The 16,516-nt window shown below is 52.1% G+C and overlaps 2 protein-coding genes across 6 annotated transcripts in view; one reads left to right on the top strand and one right to left on the bottom strand.

The window, feature by feature from the left end:
• The window catches only part of TAOK1 (TAO kinase 1), a 72,828-nt gene extending 58,793 nt beyond the window's left edge, over positions 1-14,035 (top strand). For all 5 annotated transcript variants that reach the window (XM_080563299.1, XM_080563303.1, XM_080563301.1 and 2 more), the window contains 2 exons: positions 717-899; positions 4,744-14,035. In XM_080563299.1, the coding sequence (XP_080419425.1) occupies positions 717-899; positions 4,744-5,205 (645 nt within the window). In that variant the 3' untranslated portion in view covers positions 5,206-14,035. The remainder of the gene's footprint in view (positions 1-716; positions 900-4,743) is intronic.
• ABHD15 (abhydrolase domain containing 15) lies at positions 5,395-16,495 on the bottom strand. The gene is made up of 2 exons (XM_080563319.1): positions 15,541-16,495; positions 5,395-14,572 (listed from the first exon to the last, which is right to left on the bottom strand). Exons 1-2 carry the CDS (start codon positions 16,380-16,382, stop codon positions 14,095-14,097), a joined length of 1,320 nt encoding a protein of 439 aa, XP_080419445.1. The 5' UTR covers positions 16,383-16,495; the 3' UTR covers positions 5,395-14,094.
• Between the last annotated feature and the right edge of the window lie 21 nt (positions 16,496-16,516).

Raw genomic sequence — 16,516 nt, 5'->3', positions numbered from 1 at the left:
AAGCATGTCCCACTGGTGGAAGATGCTCAGTGAGTCATGGAGGAGTGCAGAGGTTTGACTTTAAACCTGAAAAAAAGTGTTAAAAGTGTTTAAGAAGGGTTTACAGAACCTTCACAAGAATGACCACCTGAGCAACTCTTTGAGTCCTTGCTACAACTGAATGTGCAGTTTTCTTTGCACTTCTTGCATATTGCATCCTGCTTATCACTCTGCACAAATTTGACACTGTGAGGCAGGGTAGCTGGCCTAATTTATGTATCAGAAGTGAAAAGTTCAGTATTGTATTGCTTTTAGGTTTGTGTCATTTTATTCTTTTGCCCTAAGTCATGAATTGACAGGGATATGAACTTAAGTCTCCTGCTCACGGGAAATTGGTTAATCCAGTTGAACAGAGCAGGAGACCTTTTCTTTGCCTCTAGCAAAAAGGACAGCTGTGGATATTAGCACCTCCAGCAGTCTGCTCTCTGCAGCATGGATCGTGGTTCCTGAGGCGCCACTGCTCATCAGCGTCACTTGCATCAGCACTGTGGGCTCACAGTCACCAGTCTTTGTCACTATAGGTTCTCTGTTCAGTTAAACTAAGTACAATAAAGACCAATTGTATTGCTAAGAAAACAAAGTCCCATCCCATTCTCTCCCTCTCCCCGCAGTCCTCCCCGAGAGTGTCATGAGTGGTTACCCCATAGTGAAACATCTCTATTGTCTGCCTTTCCCAGCTGCGTTTGGATGAAGCACAGGAAGCAGAGTGCCAGGTTTTGAAGATGCAGCTGCAGCAAGAATTGGAGCTGCTGAATGCATATCAGAGTAAAATCAAGATGCAGGCAGAAGCCCAGCATGATCGGGAGCTGCGTGATCTTGAACAGAGGGTATCCCTCCGTCGGGCCCTCCTTGAGCAGAAGGTAAAACGGGCATGCGAGCATCATTAGCACACTCCATATTTCAGATCTTAAATTGCGCTGTACCAATATAGAGAGAAATTGCTTTTACCTTGCTGTATACAGTAACATAGATCATTTGGATATTCGCCTTTCTGGGATGGTAGCTCAGTGACACGCAGGCTAAACTTTGCCAGCTCAGCCATCCTATGTAAGCAGCTTCTGGCTGGGATAGAACTGCTTGAAGCATGCCAGAGCCAGAGGCAGTCACGCCTCTCTGCACAGAAAGGAAAGCAAACTCTTCATTCTGTCTCTGAGCTGCAAATTAATGTCCCCAATTCGTAAGAGAACAGATAAAACAACCTAACACGAAGTTTTTTGGTTTTGCCTTGAAGTTTGCATGGTACAAGCAATTTAGGGGGGCAAAAAGGTGGCAGGGGGACGGGTTAAAATGTATTAGATGGACTTGGGATTTGAGACTCTGTGTTTTATGGTAATATGTTTGTTTATTTTGCTGTAGCTCTGCTCCATTTGTCAGTGTGTGGAGACCCAGCTGCAGTTCCCTATGAAATGACACTTGTTACAGAAATACTGCTGTCAGCAGTGTTGCCCTTAGCAAACTGCAGTAGCCAGAGCCACAAGCATGGGCAAACTGCTGCTCCCTAGGTTTCAACTTGAATTGGCTGTTATATGTGTTAAGGGAGTCCTTGTTGAAGCATGATTTTCTGTGCAGTGCCAGAAACATGGTGTTTATAGAAATGTGTGCGAGGGGCCTATGCAAACCAGAAGGGTAGTTAGTGCAGCAGTCAGTGAAAGGAAATGCACAGCCTTCCTCCTGCAGTTTTTTTCCGTTTTTGATTTGCTCTGTGGGTGCCAGCTGTCACCATTCACACAGCAGTTCCAAACTTTGCTGCTGCTCGGCGATTATTAAATTACAGCAATTACTCTGTGGCCTCGAGGTTCTTCACACTTCTCCCAGAGGCTAACAGATGGATGCTTGGCTGGTAGAGGGCCCTCGTTGGAATAAAACTGCTCCACCTCATGGCCAGCAGAGGAAGCATGTCCAAGAGCACAGCATGGGCCTGCTGTGCTTTGGTCTCCTGCAAGTTGTTGAATCTCTGGAAGTAACTGAATTTGTGAAAGCAGAGTTCCCGTGTGGCACCCACGTGTGGAATAGCTGTCTTTAAATTCCATCGCTAGTCCTTCTGCTCCCATCCAGCTCCTGTCACAGCCCTGCACTTAAGTGTGTAACCAGGCTGGGTGTGCATTGCCCTCTGGCGGTGTGACCTGACAGGAGCTCTGGGAAGAAGTGTGACATAGCAAGCCTGCTGCTGGTCATCGCTCTTTGTGTGGGGGATCAGCAGATATTGCACTGCGCATAATGTTACGCCAAAAGCTGAACGGAGGCCAGTGACTTATGGAAAGGCACAGCAACCAATACTAATGTTGTACAAGCCTTTCAGTGTGGATGAGGATCAAAGTCTGTGCATAGAAGGCCCATGCAAATCATTTGGCATTGGTAATGGGGATAGGAAGCTTAGTAATGTTATAGTATAGAGAAGAAAAGGAAACAATAGCAATAAGTTCTAAGATAATTTTTCCTTTTTTATGTGCCCTGTATGTCCCTGTGTGACTACTACCTTAAAATAGCAAAAAAATAAAAATAAAAAATAAAATAAGATGGTCCATCAACTTCCATAGGAGGGAGCCTTTATTTAGCAATATATGCAATGACAATGCATTGCTGTACGCGAAGTTGTGGACCGATGGTGAGACTTTCTTGCTGGGATTGCAATTACTTACTGGCAGCTCAAGGAAAAACACCTGGGTGCAAAGGTAGACGCACCCTCCTTTTGCAGGAATATTCCTTACACTGAGGGGTGGTCTGACTTTGTAGGAGTTGTGAGTGTTCTGGTGTGGGTTGCTCAGCAGTGTCACCTGGGATTTGTGTGCATGTGCTAACTGAGGCTGTCTGGCAGCCAGGGAGAGGGCAGGTATGTGCACAAGTCGAATGTCTGAATTCACGTGCACAATTACATACCTAGCCTGTGGCAAAGTCAGTCCCTGATGTTCAACAATAAACCAGGTTCCAGAAGTTGGCATGTGCATAGGGTTCTGCTTCCTTCTCAGCGCAGTGCTCTCTGGTTTTGGTGGTGCCCATCACCACAGTAACTCAACAGAGCGTAAATGTCTGACTCAGGCTAAGGGGAAGGTAGCCAGCCCCATCCATGCGCAGTCTGTAAGTGCCAGTGACTGAGGTGTGATGTTGTTTGTATTGCACCAGGAACAAGCGTGGCCCGAGAGTGTCTTTAAAAGACTTTAGATTTACTCATTTCCTTCACACGTGCCTCAAACACCTCATCTTCAGTCCTGCAGTCGTTTCTAAGTGATGTCATTTTAATGCGGTGCGTTGGGCACGCAAAGTTTGATTGCACAAAGTCCTGTGTGTTTTTTTTTTTTCACTGTCACAAAAAATGTGCAGCTAGACATGCCAAGGATGCTGTAGTTCTGAAAAAAAAGGGGATTCTGTTTAGATAGTGGCACTGGAAGAAATAAGTGCAGCATTTTGAAGAGCTATCATCAGAGAAGGCGCCTTCTTCCTCTTGCCATTTGCAAGCCAGCTGACCGCTGCACGGCTCTCAGCAAGAGTAAGGAAGGCTGCTCCATGGAGTCAGTGTCACTCACCTAGCTCTAAGAAACAGGCAAGTGGATAAGGCTGTTTCTTAGAGCCCAGAATGGCTCAGGAGATGACTCACATGGGATCAGATTGTTTCCTAAATTCCAGATGAAGTCACTTTGAGTATTCCCTGACTAAGGCAAGAGAATGCTTACAGTGCTCTGCCTGGTACCTTCAGCACAGACCAAGATAACTCCTCTTGACCACATTGCTGCTGATGCTAGTGAGCCCTGCTTAAAAGCCTTGGCTACTGCTTTTTACCCTTTTGGCCTTTTTCACTGAGGCCAAAAGTAGCTTTTTCAGTGCTGCCAAGAAGATTCTTTGGTTCTCCACCTGACCGCAAAGATTTCAATGGGAAAGGCTTTCATCCCTCTCTGATCGGTGTCAGGAGGCCGTAGCCCCATGTTATCTGCGCTGAAGAGAGCTGATCCCAGCGCCCCTACCAAAGTACAACTGGAAACTGGTTTGGAACAGTGTTACAGGGAAGACATTGGAGTTGCCAGCTTGCATGTCATCTAGCTAATAATCTGCCACATGGTGCAAACATCACTGCCTACTTTCTTAAGTCGCACACACTGGAGGAAGTATCAGGGTAACACAACCAATTTAGGAAATGGATAGATAAGAGGTGATAAACATGAGCTAAGAAAAGCTGGCTGATGAACATTGGAGAGGAAATTGAATGTGGGCTAGTACACTGAATCCTGGAGAAAAGAACAGCTGTCATCATCGGATTCAGCTATGAACAGTGGAGGTCACATTAAGCTGTGTTGGCAGGTATTTGGCTGTATAGATACTGTGCTTGGCTCTGTCTAAAGGTGCTTTTCCAGTAGGTTACTATGGCAGCTGTAGGCTTTGCTGCATCTTAAAAGATTTATCGGTGTCAAATTGTTAGTATCATTGCAGACTTGGGATTCACATCCCTGAAAGGCTCTGTATTCATGAGGGAGCAGGCACCAAGACCCTCCAGCTAGTACTTGCTGAGCTTTGCCATGCACGGGACTGAGGCTTATCCTTTTGCATTCAGAACAGACTGTGTGCTGGGGACATCGGAGCTAGATCCAGTCTCCTGTAGAAGTACGGGGAGAAGGTTTTGCATTAGTTTGCTGTTTCAGGTCCTTCAGAGACTTGAGGCCGTGCCCGTGAAGGAGCCCTGCTGCTACAGACTCTCTCTTCTTTTTTTCTTCCCAGATTGAGGAGGAGATGCTGGCATTACAGAATGAGCGTACCGAACGGATACGAAGCCTGCTGGAGCGTCAAGCTCGCGAGATCGAAGCCTTTGACTCAGAAAGCATGAGGCTAGGTTTTAGTAATATGGTTCTTTCTAATCTCTCCCCCGAGGCGTTCAGCCACAGCTACCCGGGAGCTTCTGGCTGGTCCCACAATCCTACTGGGGGTGCAGGACCTCACTGGGGTCATCCCATGGGTGGCCCACCGCAAGCTTGGGGCCATCCAATGCAAGGTGGACCCCAGCCATGGGGTCACCCCTCGGGGCCCATGCAAGGGGTACCTCGAGGTAGTGCTATAGGGGTCCGCAACAGCCCCCAGGCTCTGAGGCGGACAGCTTCTGGGGGACGGACGGAACAGGGCATGAGCAGGAGCACAAGTGTTACTTCACAAATATCCAATGGTTCACACATGTCTTATACATAACTTAAACAATAACTGAGGGTGGCAATTCCACTGGAGCTGTCTGCCAACAGAAACTGCCTACAGACACCAGCCCAGCAGCCTCCTCAGTGCGGTGCTGACGTGTGGAAGCTGGGTGCACATGGAATATTGTATTCATTTTGTAAAGCATTACGTTTTGTGTTTACTAACTGGGATGTCATAGTATTTGGCTGCAGGGTTTGGGGGGGTGGTTTTTTGTTGTGTTTTTTGTTGTTTGTTTTTTTTTTTTTTACTTTTTGGAGGGGTCTTGGGAGGGCGTCTGAGAAATATATGCAATTAGTCAGAAAAGTTGGCTGGTGGTCATCACACTGACAGGACAGAAGGGCCTCAGACTGCCCTCGTCACACCATCCGTAGTAAGTCTGAGGGAGAATGGAGACCTCCTCCCATGTCCATAAATTTCGAACTGCCACCCTGCAAAAACCAGGCAAGCTGCCTTTTAAACCAACATCCAGGGGAGGAACAGCTGGATCTTCTGTTCCGTTTTTATTTGTCATTAAAGTGGAAACATTTCTAGGGTATTGCCTCTTCTAGGCATTTTCAAAGACTTGTAGGTGAGGAAGAAGGGTCAGAAGAGAGGCCAGGAGACACCAGGGCTCAGCAGGGCCCTTCTACCCAAGTGCCCGCTCCGTGTTGTGTAAGAAGTGAAGTTCTCTCAGATGGCACTGGTCAGCTTCCCGAGAACTGTGTAGGTAAACCTGTTTGGAGGGAACAGGCTAGAAATGTTAAAAAAATATATATATAAAAATAAAAAAATTGTATTCCTGCTTTAGCACTCCCTGACTGTGCTGCTGGTAGCTCAGACGAGGTTGGGCAGAGGAGCGTAAGTAATGCACTTGTACAGCTAATACTGTGACATCTCATTTTAGCTAAGCATCAGAATAATTCTTGGAGCCCAGCGTAGTCCTTTTTGCTCCGTTCAGAAATGTTAGATTTTTCAGCCAATCAGTCTCAAATGCCAGAGGTATTTTGAAGGATGCCATAGTCACAAAATGCCATTGATCGGGTTTTTCATTATTACACTACATCCACCAATTTATTACCTTTTTGGCTTGTTGCAATTTCCTGTTTACATGTAGAGTGTAGCCAACTGTTTAAATGTTTAGTTGCCACAGTGTACCAGGAGGAGCTGAGCCAATGACTCTTCCCAGTTGATGACTAACCCACATCACCACTGTAGATCTTGCTGCATGTGAGGCTCCTTTTTATTATTTTTGTTGCTGCAATACTTTACAACCTTTACAGTCCCTTGAGATGCTGTGATTGTTTGGCAGCATATCACACCACGCAAGAAGGCACTACTTCCAGAGGCTCCTCGGAGCTGCTGTACTACTGAAAGGAAGCAAAGGAGGTTGTGAAATCAATACAGTGATAAAAGGGCAGGGAGTCGAATTAACCGAGGGACTTTGTGGCATAGTGTCATCCCTTAGTGCTGGGAACTGGAGATGCCGCCATGCTCTTGTGTCAGTGCCCGAGCGGTCTGGGTCAGCCAGCGCTGTGGGGTTAGGAGAGGTGCAGGTAGACGGAGTTTGGCTTGAGGCAAAGATTTCTGTCTTGGGGACTGACCAGCCAGGGTTCTTTGTAAATGTTTTTCCTTGCACACTAATCATCTTGAAGAAAACACTAGCTGCTAACTCTAGGATTTGCCTTTAATATGTTTATAGGGCTCAAAAGCAAGGTTTTCCGAATGTGTTTGTCCACGTGACATATTTATAGTGTGAATACTCTAGTGTCTCGCTGCTGTTCGGAACTCTCAACAGGGCGACGTTCTTTCGTTAGCTAAATTAACATCCACTCCCAATCCTTAACACTCTGCCAGTGTCCAGTGAATCCAACTGGGAATTTTAGCATCTTGACGTAGCATATCACTCTAAGGAAATACGGAAACTACCAAAATATGTTTGAGCAGCCCCTTAGTAAAGAGCTTTGTAGTGCTAACAGGTCACGGAAGCTTGGGACGAGGCAGTGGTCCCAAGGCAGTGACTGGTTGCCCCCTGCGGACAGTGGTGACTATGAATTGTCCTGTCCCTTCCTCTGCTTTGTTTTTATGTGGATGTTTTGGGGTCACTCCTTTGCATCGCAATATTGTTAAAATGCAGTGAAACTGATTTAGGAAAGGTACCTGTATTTTCCTGGGTTTGGAAAAGAAAGACAAAAGAAATGAATCGAAAGGCCAAAACCCCCCAAACTGTATTGGCATTTACCATGTGAGTGTGGAGTGTGTGTCCAGAGCATGGTGCTAACACGAGGTTTTGAAGTTCAGCTCCTCTATCGCGAGCAGCAGCAGCGACAGTGGGGACAGGCTGTACCCGCGAGTTCAGCGGGTTCATTCTTTTGCTTCTGTTATGGTTTGAATTTGGTCAAAGTCTCTGGCTTAAATTGAGCTACTTCAACAGAATTCTCTCAACCCATCTCTTTGTGTAATGTCAAGCATGACTGAATGCTGAATCCAAATGATGGCTATCCCATATTGGCTTTTTTTGTATTCAAAAAGAATTGTGTAGTAACCATTTTTACATGTATATCATGTGCAGACCTGGACTATTCCAACAAGTTAATATTTTAATTAAAATAGTTTGCAAAAACTGATTCAGATCAACTGGTCTAAGTGTGTGTGTCCCTGTGTGTGCCTGGGGGAAGGAGAGCTGTCCTAAACAAGCCTGATCTCGAGAGGAAACACCCCGTTACACAGGTGTAGCCCGAGGGACGCAGTCAGGTTGTGCATTGGAGGTGTATGAGGAGGTCGTTGGTGTTGGGAATTTGATTGCATCTCGGATGTATTTCTGAGATACCTGAACAACTCTAAATTACGCTAGAGCGACGCAAACGCTTTCTGAATCAGTTTGCAAACTCTGTTTTTAAAAGCAAGACCAATTGCTCCCTATTGTACTTGTTGCAGTCATGCCCTAACCTTGGCTTTTAAAATACTGTAATCTCTAAATTGTAGAAACTGCTCCAGTACCTCAGCAAAGATGTTTTTACATCTTTTATGCTTGTATTTAACACTGGGGAAACTCTGCTGTGTGGACTACTTTGCAAATTTTATTGCAGTATTCTCAAATCACCAGCTTGACACCTAAAATCTGTTTTTCTGTGGTTATTTTCTTTTTCCCTGTGCAAAGACCTGAAGTTCTGATGTAGTTTAGCTCAGAGATGGAAAAAACAGTGGAGCCAGCATTTTCACCTCGTTATCTGATTTCAATTTCTTTTGATTTTATTTAAGTAAAATCAGTGAAAGGGACCACATTTTTCTTGTTCTCCATGGTCGCAGGGAGTCAGCAGCCACGTCTCCCATCCATGTTGAGCGTTTCGTGCTTTCTTCCTGGGATGCAGTGCTGAAATGGAGGCCGGCTCTATTTCACCTGCATTCGCTCCGAGCCTGTGAGCTTCAAAGGGGTTGAAGAAATCAATGTGGTACGATACCAAGCTTCCCACAGAAAATTCCCTGCAGCCATTCCTCGCCTGGCTTGGGGGCAGGCTGGCGTTGCTCTGCATCCCGTTCGGCCCTCACGCTTCAGAAGAAATGTGCACTGCACGTGAGCTGTAACCTGCGCAGAGTGCACCGTGGTAGATCCTGGAATAATGCTGTTTATTAACCCCCCAGGGAAAAGGGCCCGTTGCACTTCCAGCTGCCCTGCCCCGCTCACCCTGTCCATGTGCCATTTCTTGAGGCAATAAATCGTATTGTACCACTGTCTACCATTACTCTGTTGAATACGCACATCTCTCTGGATATATATATGGTCTCTCGTGTATATATTTATATACTCTGTGGAAGTGTGTGTGGGTATGCGTGCACACACGAGTCATGCTGTGCATTTCTGTCAGGGCACTTCAGTTCTGCTGTTCTTTAGCACTCCCTCCCTTCGTGAGCTAGCTCAGCCCGTGCAGCGGGGCTCTCTTAGGACGAGGGCACGTACATCTGAACAAACCGTGCTGGGGCTGAACGCCGTCAACAGCCCTTGCTTAAACGCTGCCCTGTTAATTGTAGCTTTCTTTTTCTGGGGAGCAGGAGGGTAGGGTAGCTGCTGGCGGTGTGCTATAAAGCAGAGACGAGAGCTCCCAGAGGGTACCAGAAAGTCAGAAGACTGCAGAGAAGAAAACAAGATGGCATAGCGGTAGGAAAGCGGTTCAGGCGATGCACCGAGCTGCTGGAGGGGCGCTGAGTGGGCAGGTGAGGTGCTCAGCAGGCTGAGCTCAGAGTCCCCAGCTGTGCCTCGCCACGGAAGATCACGAGCCCAGCGTGGTCCTGGCACGCCGCGCAGGCACCAACTTTTGGCATTCCCCGGTTTAAGCTGCCACTGACTCCGAACACGATGTCTGCCTTTGTTCGTGGCTAATAGCTAGAGCAGGTTATGTGGAGGATGAAAAGAGAAGTTAAATGGGAAAATTTCTTACATATATGTGTGTGTGTGTATACACGTACGTATATACATACGCTTCTGGTGCGTTCTTTATTCCGCTAGGCACGTGTGCTTTGTTACTCAAGTCCTGCGAACAGAGGACAGCCTTGTTCTTCCCCTGGGTGCCTGCTGTGGGTTTCTGGTGAATCTGGCTGCGGTCTTGTCTCGTAGCAGAGGGGCGAGAGCCATGCTGGCCAAATGGCTGCCCTCAAACACGAGCTCCTCAAGCTGTGAAGACCCTTTCTTCTAACCTCCTCCTTTGTCCTCTAAAGACCCCAGCATCTTAGTGAGACAGTTGGCACGTTGGGGGGTAAAAATGGTTCTTTTGTGCGTCAGGTCGTTCATCCAGCCTCGATCTTTACGCCACGGGGCAGAGCAGCCCTGAAGCCCGGCCAGCTCAGCAGCACGCCAAACGCGGGCTCTCTTCTTCGTGCTACCAGAGAATTCGGAGTCAATTTTCTTTCCCCCCCCTTTCGAAAGGTCTCCTGCAAGCTTTTTAGGAGAGGCTTGGGTTTGGTTGTGGCATCCAGGAGCTGAGCTCCTGCCCCTGGGACCGTCCTGTGCCAGGGGCGAGGAGCGTTGGGTGCCCGGGCAGGGATGCTGCTGCGTGTCCCTCTGCTGTGGTTGTTTCAGTTTGCACTTTTAAGAGTCGATTGAGCCGGAGTCTGTTGAGAAATGTACCTGAGGCACTTCAGAGGGTTGTGGGTAGCTGTTTATAGCCAAAAGAAAAGAAAAAAAAAAAGCTGATAGATCTGGCGGTTGTAGTAAACATCACCCCACCGGGGAAAGATGGCAGCAGATAACCCCGATTCCTGTTGTGCAACGCAGCTCAGCCAGCTGCGCCTGTGCCGTCGCCTCGCCGCATCCCTCCCCTGCCCGGCCCCGCTCTGCTGGGGAAGGAAAGGCCTTTGTCAGCGAGAGAGAGGGACTTAGTGAATGAGATCTGCCGGCAAACAAGCACCTTAACCACTGAGCCGTGGGTCTCTGAATACTTGCACTTCACCCGCAGGCTCCTCGGGGGGTGGAGGAAGGCAGTTTGGCACAGCACCGTTTGCTTTGCACCTACCCGGTGGCCTCGAAACATCCCGAAGCCATGTCCTAGAACAACCCGGCGCCGGTTCCCTCTCCGCTTGCTTTCTCCCGAGTGCACACACCGAGTCCGGACACCCGGGGTAACCCGGCCAGGAGCGGCGGGCGCTGCCACCGCTGACGTGAACGAAGCCGGGGTGCCCGCCACCCCGCCTCACCCCTCTGCTCCCCTGCTCCCCACCCCTGAGTACGGGTACCTCAGAACATGCACAGTTTGAATTTTTCACTGACAATTAGTTTAATTATTGTGAGTGAAAACAATTGTAATTATCTGTAAATATGTAGTTAACAAATTGACCTAGTTTCTGTATTTTTTAAGTTTTTGTACTAAAATTTATAGATACAGTATGTGCCAGCTAGCAGAAAGCTACTGTAATTGCCAGTCGTAGTTCAGCATGCGTCTAATCCCTGAGACTTGTCGAAGTGACACTGTAAGGATTTGTGCTTAAATATTGCGAGCTGGGGGGGCGGGAGCTGCGGCCGCAGCCGCCGAGCGGGCCGAAGGACTTCTTCCGAAGCTCAGCCGCGCCTGGCAGCTTCACGAGGTCAGTGGGGTTCCCTGCTCTTACTGCTCGTCTCCTTCCCCTCCGTGTTCTGTGCAGGTGCTGTAATGTAGGCAGTCCGAGGGACGGCAGCGGTGGCTTGGAGCTTTTTTCTGGGGCTGAACTCCATGGGAACCGAGTTCAGTTTCTTTGCTGCGGTTTTAATATCGTCTTCTTAACTATATTTTTCAGCCTCTGTAGAAATGATACGTTTTTTTTCCCCCCCTTCTAAACGCTGTTGTCTTAAGCCCGAGCTCATCTAAACTGGAGAAAAAAAAAAAAAAGAAAAAGAAAAAAAAAAAAAGAATTTCGCTTAAGATCATTGCCTGCTTTTAGCGCCAGGATCGCGCATTTCTATGGCAACTCTGAGCTCGGCAGAGCTCAGGCACCAGCGCAGTTGTCGAGGAGCTGAAGGACGCGGCTGCTGCTTCTGCATGGCTCGGCCGCAGCCGCGATGGGCGAGCGTCTCGGCGAGACACGGGCGCCCGCGCGGGGGCTCGCAGCCGCCGGTGTCCCTCGGCGGCACGCGGTCGTCGAGCCCTGGTCGTCCCCAAAGACCTGTCGCCAAGTGAGGGGTGGGTTCCCCCCGCCGCGCTGCCGCAGGGTGCCGCCGCGACCCGTCCCGCCTCCGCTCCTCGCCTCGTGGCAGAGGCAAGTCTGCAAGTGGAGGCTGGCTTTGCCGCGTGTCCTGGGAAGCTACGAGCAGAGGAGGGCGGAGCGCGGGCGAGGCCGTGCTCCCGAGGGCTGGTTTTCCAGTCGCCCCCATCGGTCCTTGGGGACGGGAGCTTTTTAAGGACTCGAGCGGCATCAGAGAAGGAGAAGGCATCCTCGCGCGTACGGGTTTGGCTTCTGGCAAGCAAACCACCTGCTTCCTTTCTTCGGCTTTCCTTTCCTCCTAACCCCTCGCAGCTCTTCCCCTTGCTTGCTTGGAACAGGAACATTTTTACCTGCCTAGGAACAGCTAACCGTGGGGGCAGACCCGATGTAAATACTTAACCGTTACAAAGTGAAGTGTGTATAACATAAAAGGCTACAGCCATTTTGGTGACTTGTGAATGCTTGAGAAGGTCGTGTTAACGCGTGGGTTGCTCGGTCCTGCTTGTGGTGCCGCCGACACCATCGAGCCATCGACACCGCGAGGCGAACAGTTCGGGCGAGGATGGACTACCTTGCGTAAGTTAGCCGTGAGACCCCCTTGGTTTAGTGTACGAGAGGGTAGCGTAACGTGTGTAATAAGGGTAGGAGAAGCTGTGTGAGGTGTGTATAGTGTATATTTTTTAAAAAAAATAGCTTGCTTGTATTGTGAAGATTTTAAAGACAAACTTGAGAATTCTAGCCTAACTATTAACACAAGTTTAACATCAGTTACCCCACTGGGTTCAGAGCCTCTTGAATGTATATTCCTTTTTGTAACCTAAATGACCTATTCTTCTACCAGTCAGCCAGACATCCTATTTATATTTTTAATTTTATATATTACTTTCCATTTGTTTTCATTATTTCCAGCATGTTCCTGGTTTTGGTTTTTGTTTGTTTGGGGTTTTGTTTTGTTTCTTTTTGCACAAGCATTGTGTGAAGTCAACGAAATGTTAACTCGAACCTGGTATTTTCCAACCTGTTTCCCCACCCCTTCCTCTCCTCCACCCCTGTTTTTTTTTTTCCTCCACCATCCGTTTGGGTTTTTCTGGGATGGGATGCAGCGGGTGGGAGGAGGGGATGGCTATTTTCCATTTGCAGCTTCTGTGCAAATGCCAGGTCTTTTGCCGGTCAACTAAAAACGCTTCACTTGCTGGTTGCTTTAAAGAAAAAAATAAAAAAAAAATAAAACAAAAATGTAACCTTATCAGTGGAAGTAGACCATGGCGGGAGGAGGGGAAGTGCACACCTGTAGCGACACCAGTCTAGCTTTGGCTGCGAAACAAAAGCAAACCCTTTCTGGCGAGGCCTCAAGGCTGCTTCCAGCCCCTCGGGCATCCCGTGCCCCGCGGGGGCCAAGGTTTTGCCGGGCTGGGACGGGGCCGGCGGAGCGATGTGCCCTGGGCTTGCTCCTACCCCCCCGGTGCCTGCGCGTTGGAGTGCACGGAGCCCAGAGCTGCCTGCTGACGGCAGCGAGGCCGTGGCTGCTTTCCCCATCCTCCTCCCCCTCCTCTTCTTCCTCCTCTCCCCCATCAGGACGTCCAGCTCCCCACCAAGAGCTCGCCCAGCGCCGCGGGGTTTCATCCAGGTACAGCAACGCGGCTTCGGCAAAGCCAGGCTGCCGCGGGGGCCTGGGAAAGGCACCCGCCGTCGTGGTTCTGTGCTGCAGAGCGTCAGGTAGAAAAACACACACATATCTGCTGTTTTACTATGAACACTGGTCTGAGGGTCCCAGGCCCAGCGCCGGCGGTGGTGGGCTGCGAAGGATTTAAATAGGGGAATTGAACGCCTTCCTGCTTCCGTGTCTGGTAGCACCAGCTGGTATGAGTGAATCTACAGGTGTGCGTTTTCCTTCTGGTAGAAAATGCCACGAGCACTAACTGGTAAGGCTTAATGTACAGTATATTGTCAGTATTCTGGTATTCTTCTGGTTCAACATACATTATAGCTCATATATAACCTGTATTAATTGTATAGATTGTGCATTTAAAGCTGTTACCAAGTTGTCAGAAAATAAGAGAAGAGAAAAAAAAAAAAATAAGGTCATATGTAATATTTTGTTTGTAAGTATCCTTTGTATCATAGCAAAGGAAATGTTAAAAAAAAAAAAAAATCAACTGTAATAAAGTAATTTTAGTACACGGAGTGTCTGCCTGCGTTCCTGAGCCGGTGATGGGGTGGTGGGTGGTGGGGTGGGGGGGGCTACCTGGTGTAGGACCGCTGCCAGGTGAAGGCGGGGGGCTCGGGGAGGGGACCCCCCCATCGACGGGGCTGCGGCACCCCGGTCCTCCGCTCCTCCGCCCGCAGGAACTCGCCGATGGCCCTGAAGTACTCCAGCACGGCCTCGTGGCCCCAGCATCGCCCTGGGCCGCGCTGGGGGAAGCCGCAGTGGCCCCCGCGCGGGGTGAGCAGCAGGAAGAAGTAGGGGCTGCTGCGGAACAGCTCCACGGGCAGCGTGCGGGCAGGGGGCCCGCGGACGGGGTCGTCGGCGCTGCAGACGCACAGCACGGGCACGGCCACCTCGTCGGCGTCGCGCAGGGGCTCGTTGCGCTCCCAGTAGGCTTCCCAGCTGGCGGGGCGGCTCTCGGTCCCGCAGAAGAGGGCTTCCTCCAGCTCCCGCAGCGAGCGGCTGCCCAGCAGCTTGGCCACGTCCACCGCCTCGGCCAGGGCGCCCGCGTACCTGCGGGGACGGCGCGGGCTGGGCTGGGTGGGGGGCGCTGGGGACGGTGCCGTGGATGGGGTCGTGCGCCCCGGCGGCCCTAACGCAGGGTTGGGGGTTCCCCTCCCCGTGTGCTGCTGTGGGGTGGGGGTGTCCCTGCAGCATCCCAGGAGCCATGGTGACGGGAGGCAGCCGGCGCCGTTGCCGTGACAGCGCCGGTTGCAAGGGGTAGGGGGAGATGGGGGGGGGGGGCCCAGACTCCCCCCCCCCCCGCTGCCCCCAGGCCAGCCCTAGGGTCCCCGTTTCAAACCCCCAAATCCCCAGCCCGCATTATACACAGCCTCACGGCACCCACCCAGGCTCTGCAGAGGCTTAGGGCTGCCATGTTTTGTTTCTTTTCCCGTCCCCAATCAGTTTCGGGGTTGATTATTATTTTTTTTTAATTATTATTTGTTTATATTGACCCTCATTCCCTCCCCCTATTAAGCCCCTTTTTCCCCCAAAGCTCTCAGCACCACCCCTGGAGGTGACGCTTGCTCAAGGCCCCCGTCACCCAGCCCAGCCCATGCTGGCACTCGGGTGACACCGGGTAACAGGGACACGGTTGGGGGGGGGCTGCAGCCACAGGTGGGTGCTCAGGGCCCCCCCACCCAACAGAGGAGCCCCCCAGGGTGCTGGGGACAAGCAGTGCAGCGGCCGGCCCCGCTCAGCACCCCGTGCTCTAGTGCTGGGGGCGGGGGGGAGAGGCTCAATAAGGCACCCAGCGCTGCTGTGGGGGGCAAGGGGGGGGGATGTTTTCCTACGGGGAGAACCCCAAATGGCTGCCGCAACCCCGCAGCGTGTTGCTGATGAGCCCAACCCCGCAGCCGCTGCCAGCTCCCGGGGCTGGTGTTCATTAACCAGCGCGTTTTGCTGCCCTCAGCACCTCCGCTCACACCGGGACTCCCGGCGCAGGGACACCCCCATCCCCGTCCCCGGTCCCCACTGACCTGCTGAGTCCCCGCTTGAGGTGCAGCAGCAGCGGCCACTCGTAGAGCCGGGGCAGGGGGGCCTCGAACCAGTCCCGGGCACGGAAGACGGGCGAGAGGCAGGCGGCGGCGGCCAGGCGGCTGGAGGAGCCGCTCTCGCCCAGGTAGGCCAGCAGCAGCCCCGAGCCCGAGCCCTCGCTGACGGCCAGCAGCGGGGCGGCGGGGTGCCGGCAGCACACGTAGGCCACGGCCTCACGCAGGTCCCCGGGGTCCCCGAAGGGCTGGAGCCGGGGGGTGGCCAGGGGGCAGCCGTTGTGTCCCCGCCGGTTGAAGACGACGGGGACGTAGCCGAGCTCCAGCGCCCGGCGGCCCAGCTGCAGGAGCCCCCCCGGCACCTTGCCGGCGGCGTTGGGGATGAGCAGCAGCACCGGGCTGGGGGGGCCCCCGCTGCCCCGCCGCCGGCCCCCGGCCCCCCGCGGCCCCACCAGCCAGTCCAGGGCCACCAGGCCGCCGTCGGGGACCTGCAGGTGCTCCCGGACCACCGCCGGCGCCGGCTGGGGGGGCGGCAGGAGCTGCTGCAGCAGACGGAGACGAGGCCAGCGAGGCCACGGCCAGGGCCCCCCCCTCAACGCCGCCGAGCGCCCCAAGCTCCGCTCCAGGTGCTGGGCCAGCGCCGAGGGCTTGCACAGCAGCCGGCAGCACCCCACGCCGTCCTCAGTGAGGATGGGGGTCCCCTCCTCTTCCTCCTCTTCATCCTCCAGGCCTCCGGGCACCTCCGGCCTCCCACACAGAAGGTGCCACGCCAGGTAGCCCAGGCAGGTGACCACGGCGGCCACGGCCACCAAACCCTCAGGGGACAGCATGAGGGCCCCGGCCGGCAGCCCCGGTGCTCTGAGGGTGCGCGGAGAGGCGGCGGGGCCCTGCCGGGAAGGCCCAGCCCCGGGGCTGGGCGAGCAGCGGGGGCCGTGCCGGGGACGGCGTGACCGGCCGCCAGCCG

The sequence above is a fragment of the Anser brachyrhynchus genome (genome assembly GCF_964034855.1).
Source record: "Anser brachyrhynchus genome assembly, chromosome: 20".
NCBI lineage: Eukaryota > Metazoa > Chordata > Aves > Anseriformes > Anatidae > Anser > Anser brachyrhynchus.
This window is presented reverse-complemented; position numbering and strand designations above follow the sequence as displayed.

Excerpts from the sequence above, each read along its gene's own strand:
- ABHD15 (XM_080563319.1), bottom strand. The coding sequence starts at position 16,382 with ATGCTGTCCCCTGAGGGTTTGGTGGCCGTGGCCGCCGTGGTCACCTGC. Across the intron at positions 14,573-15,540 it reads CTCAAGCGGGGACTCAGCAG|GTACGCGGGCGCCCTGGCCG; the intron begins GTCAGTGGGGAC and ends CCGTCCCCGCAG.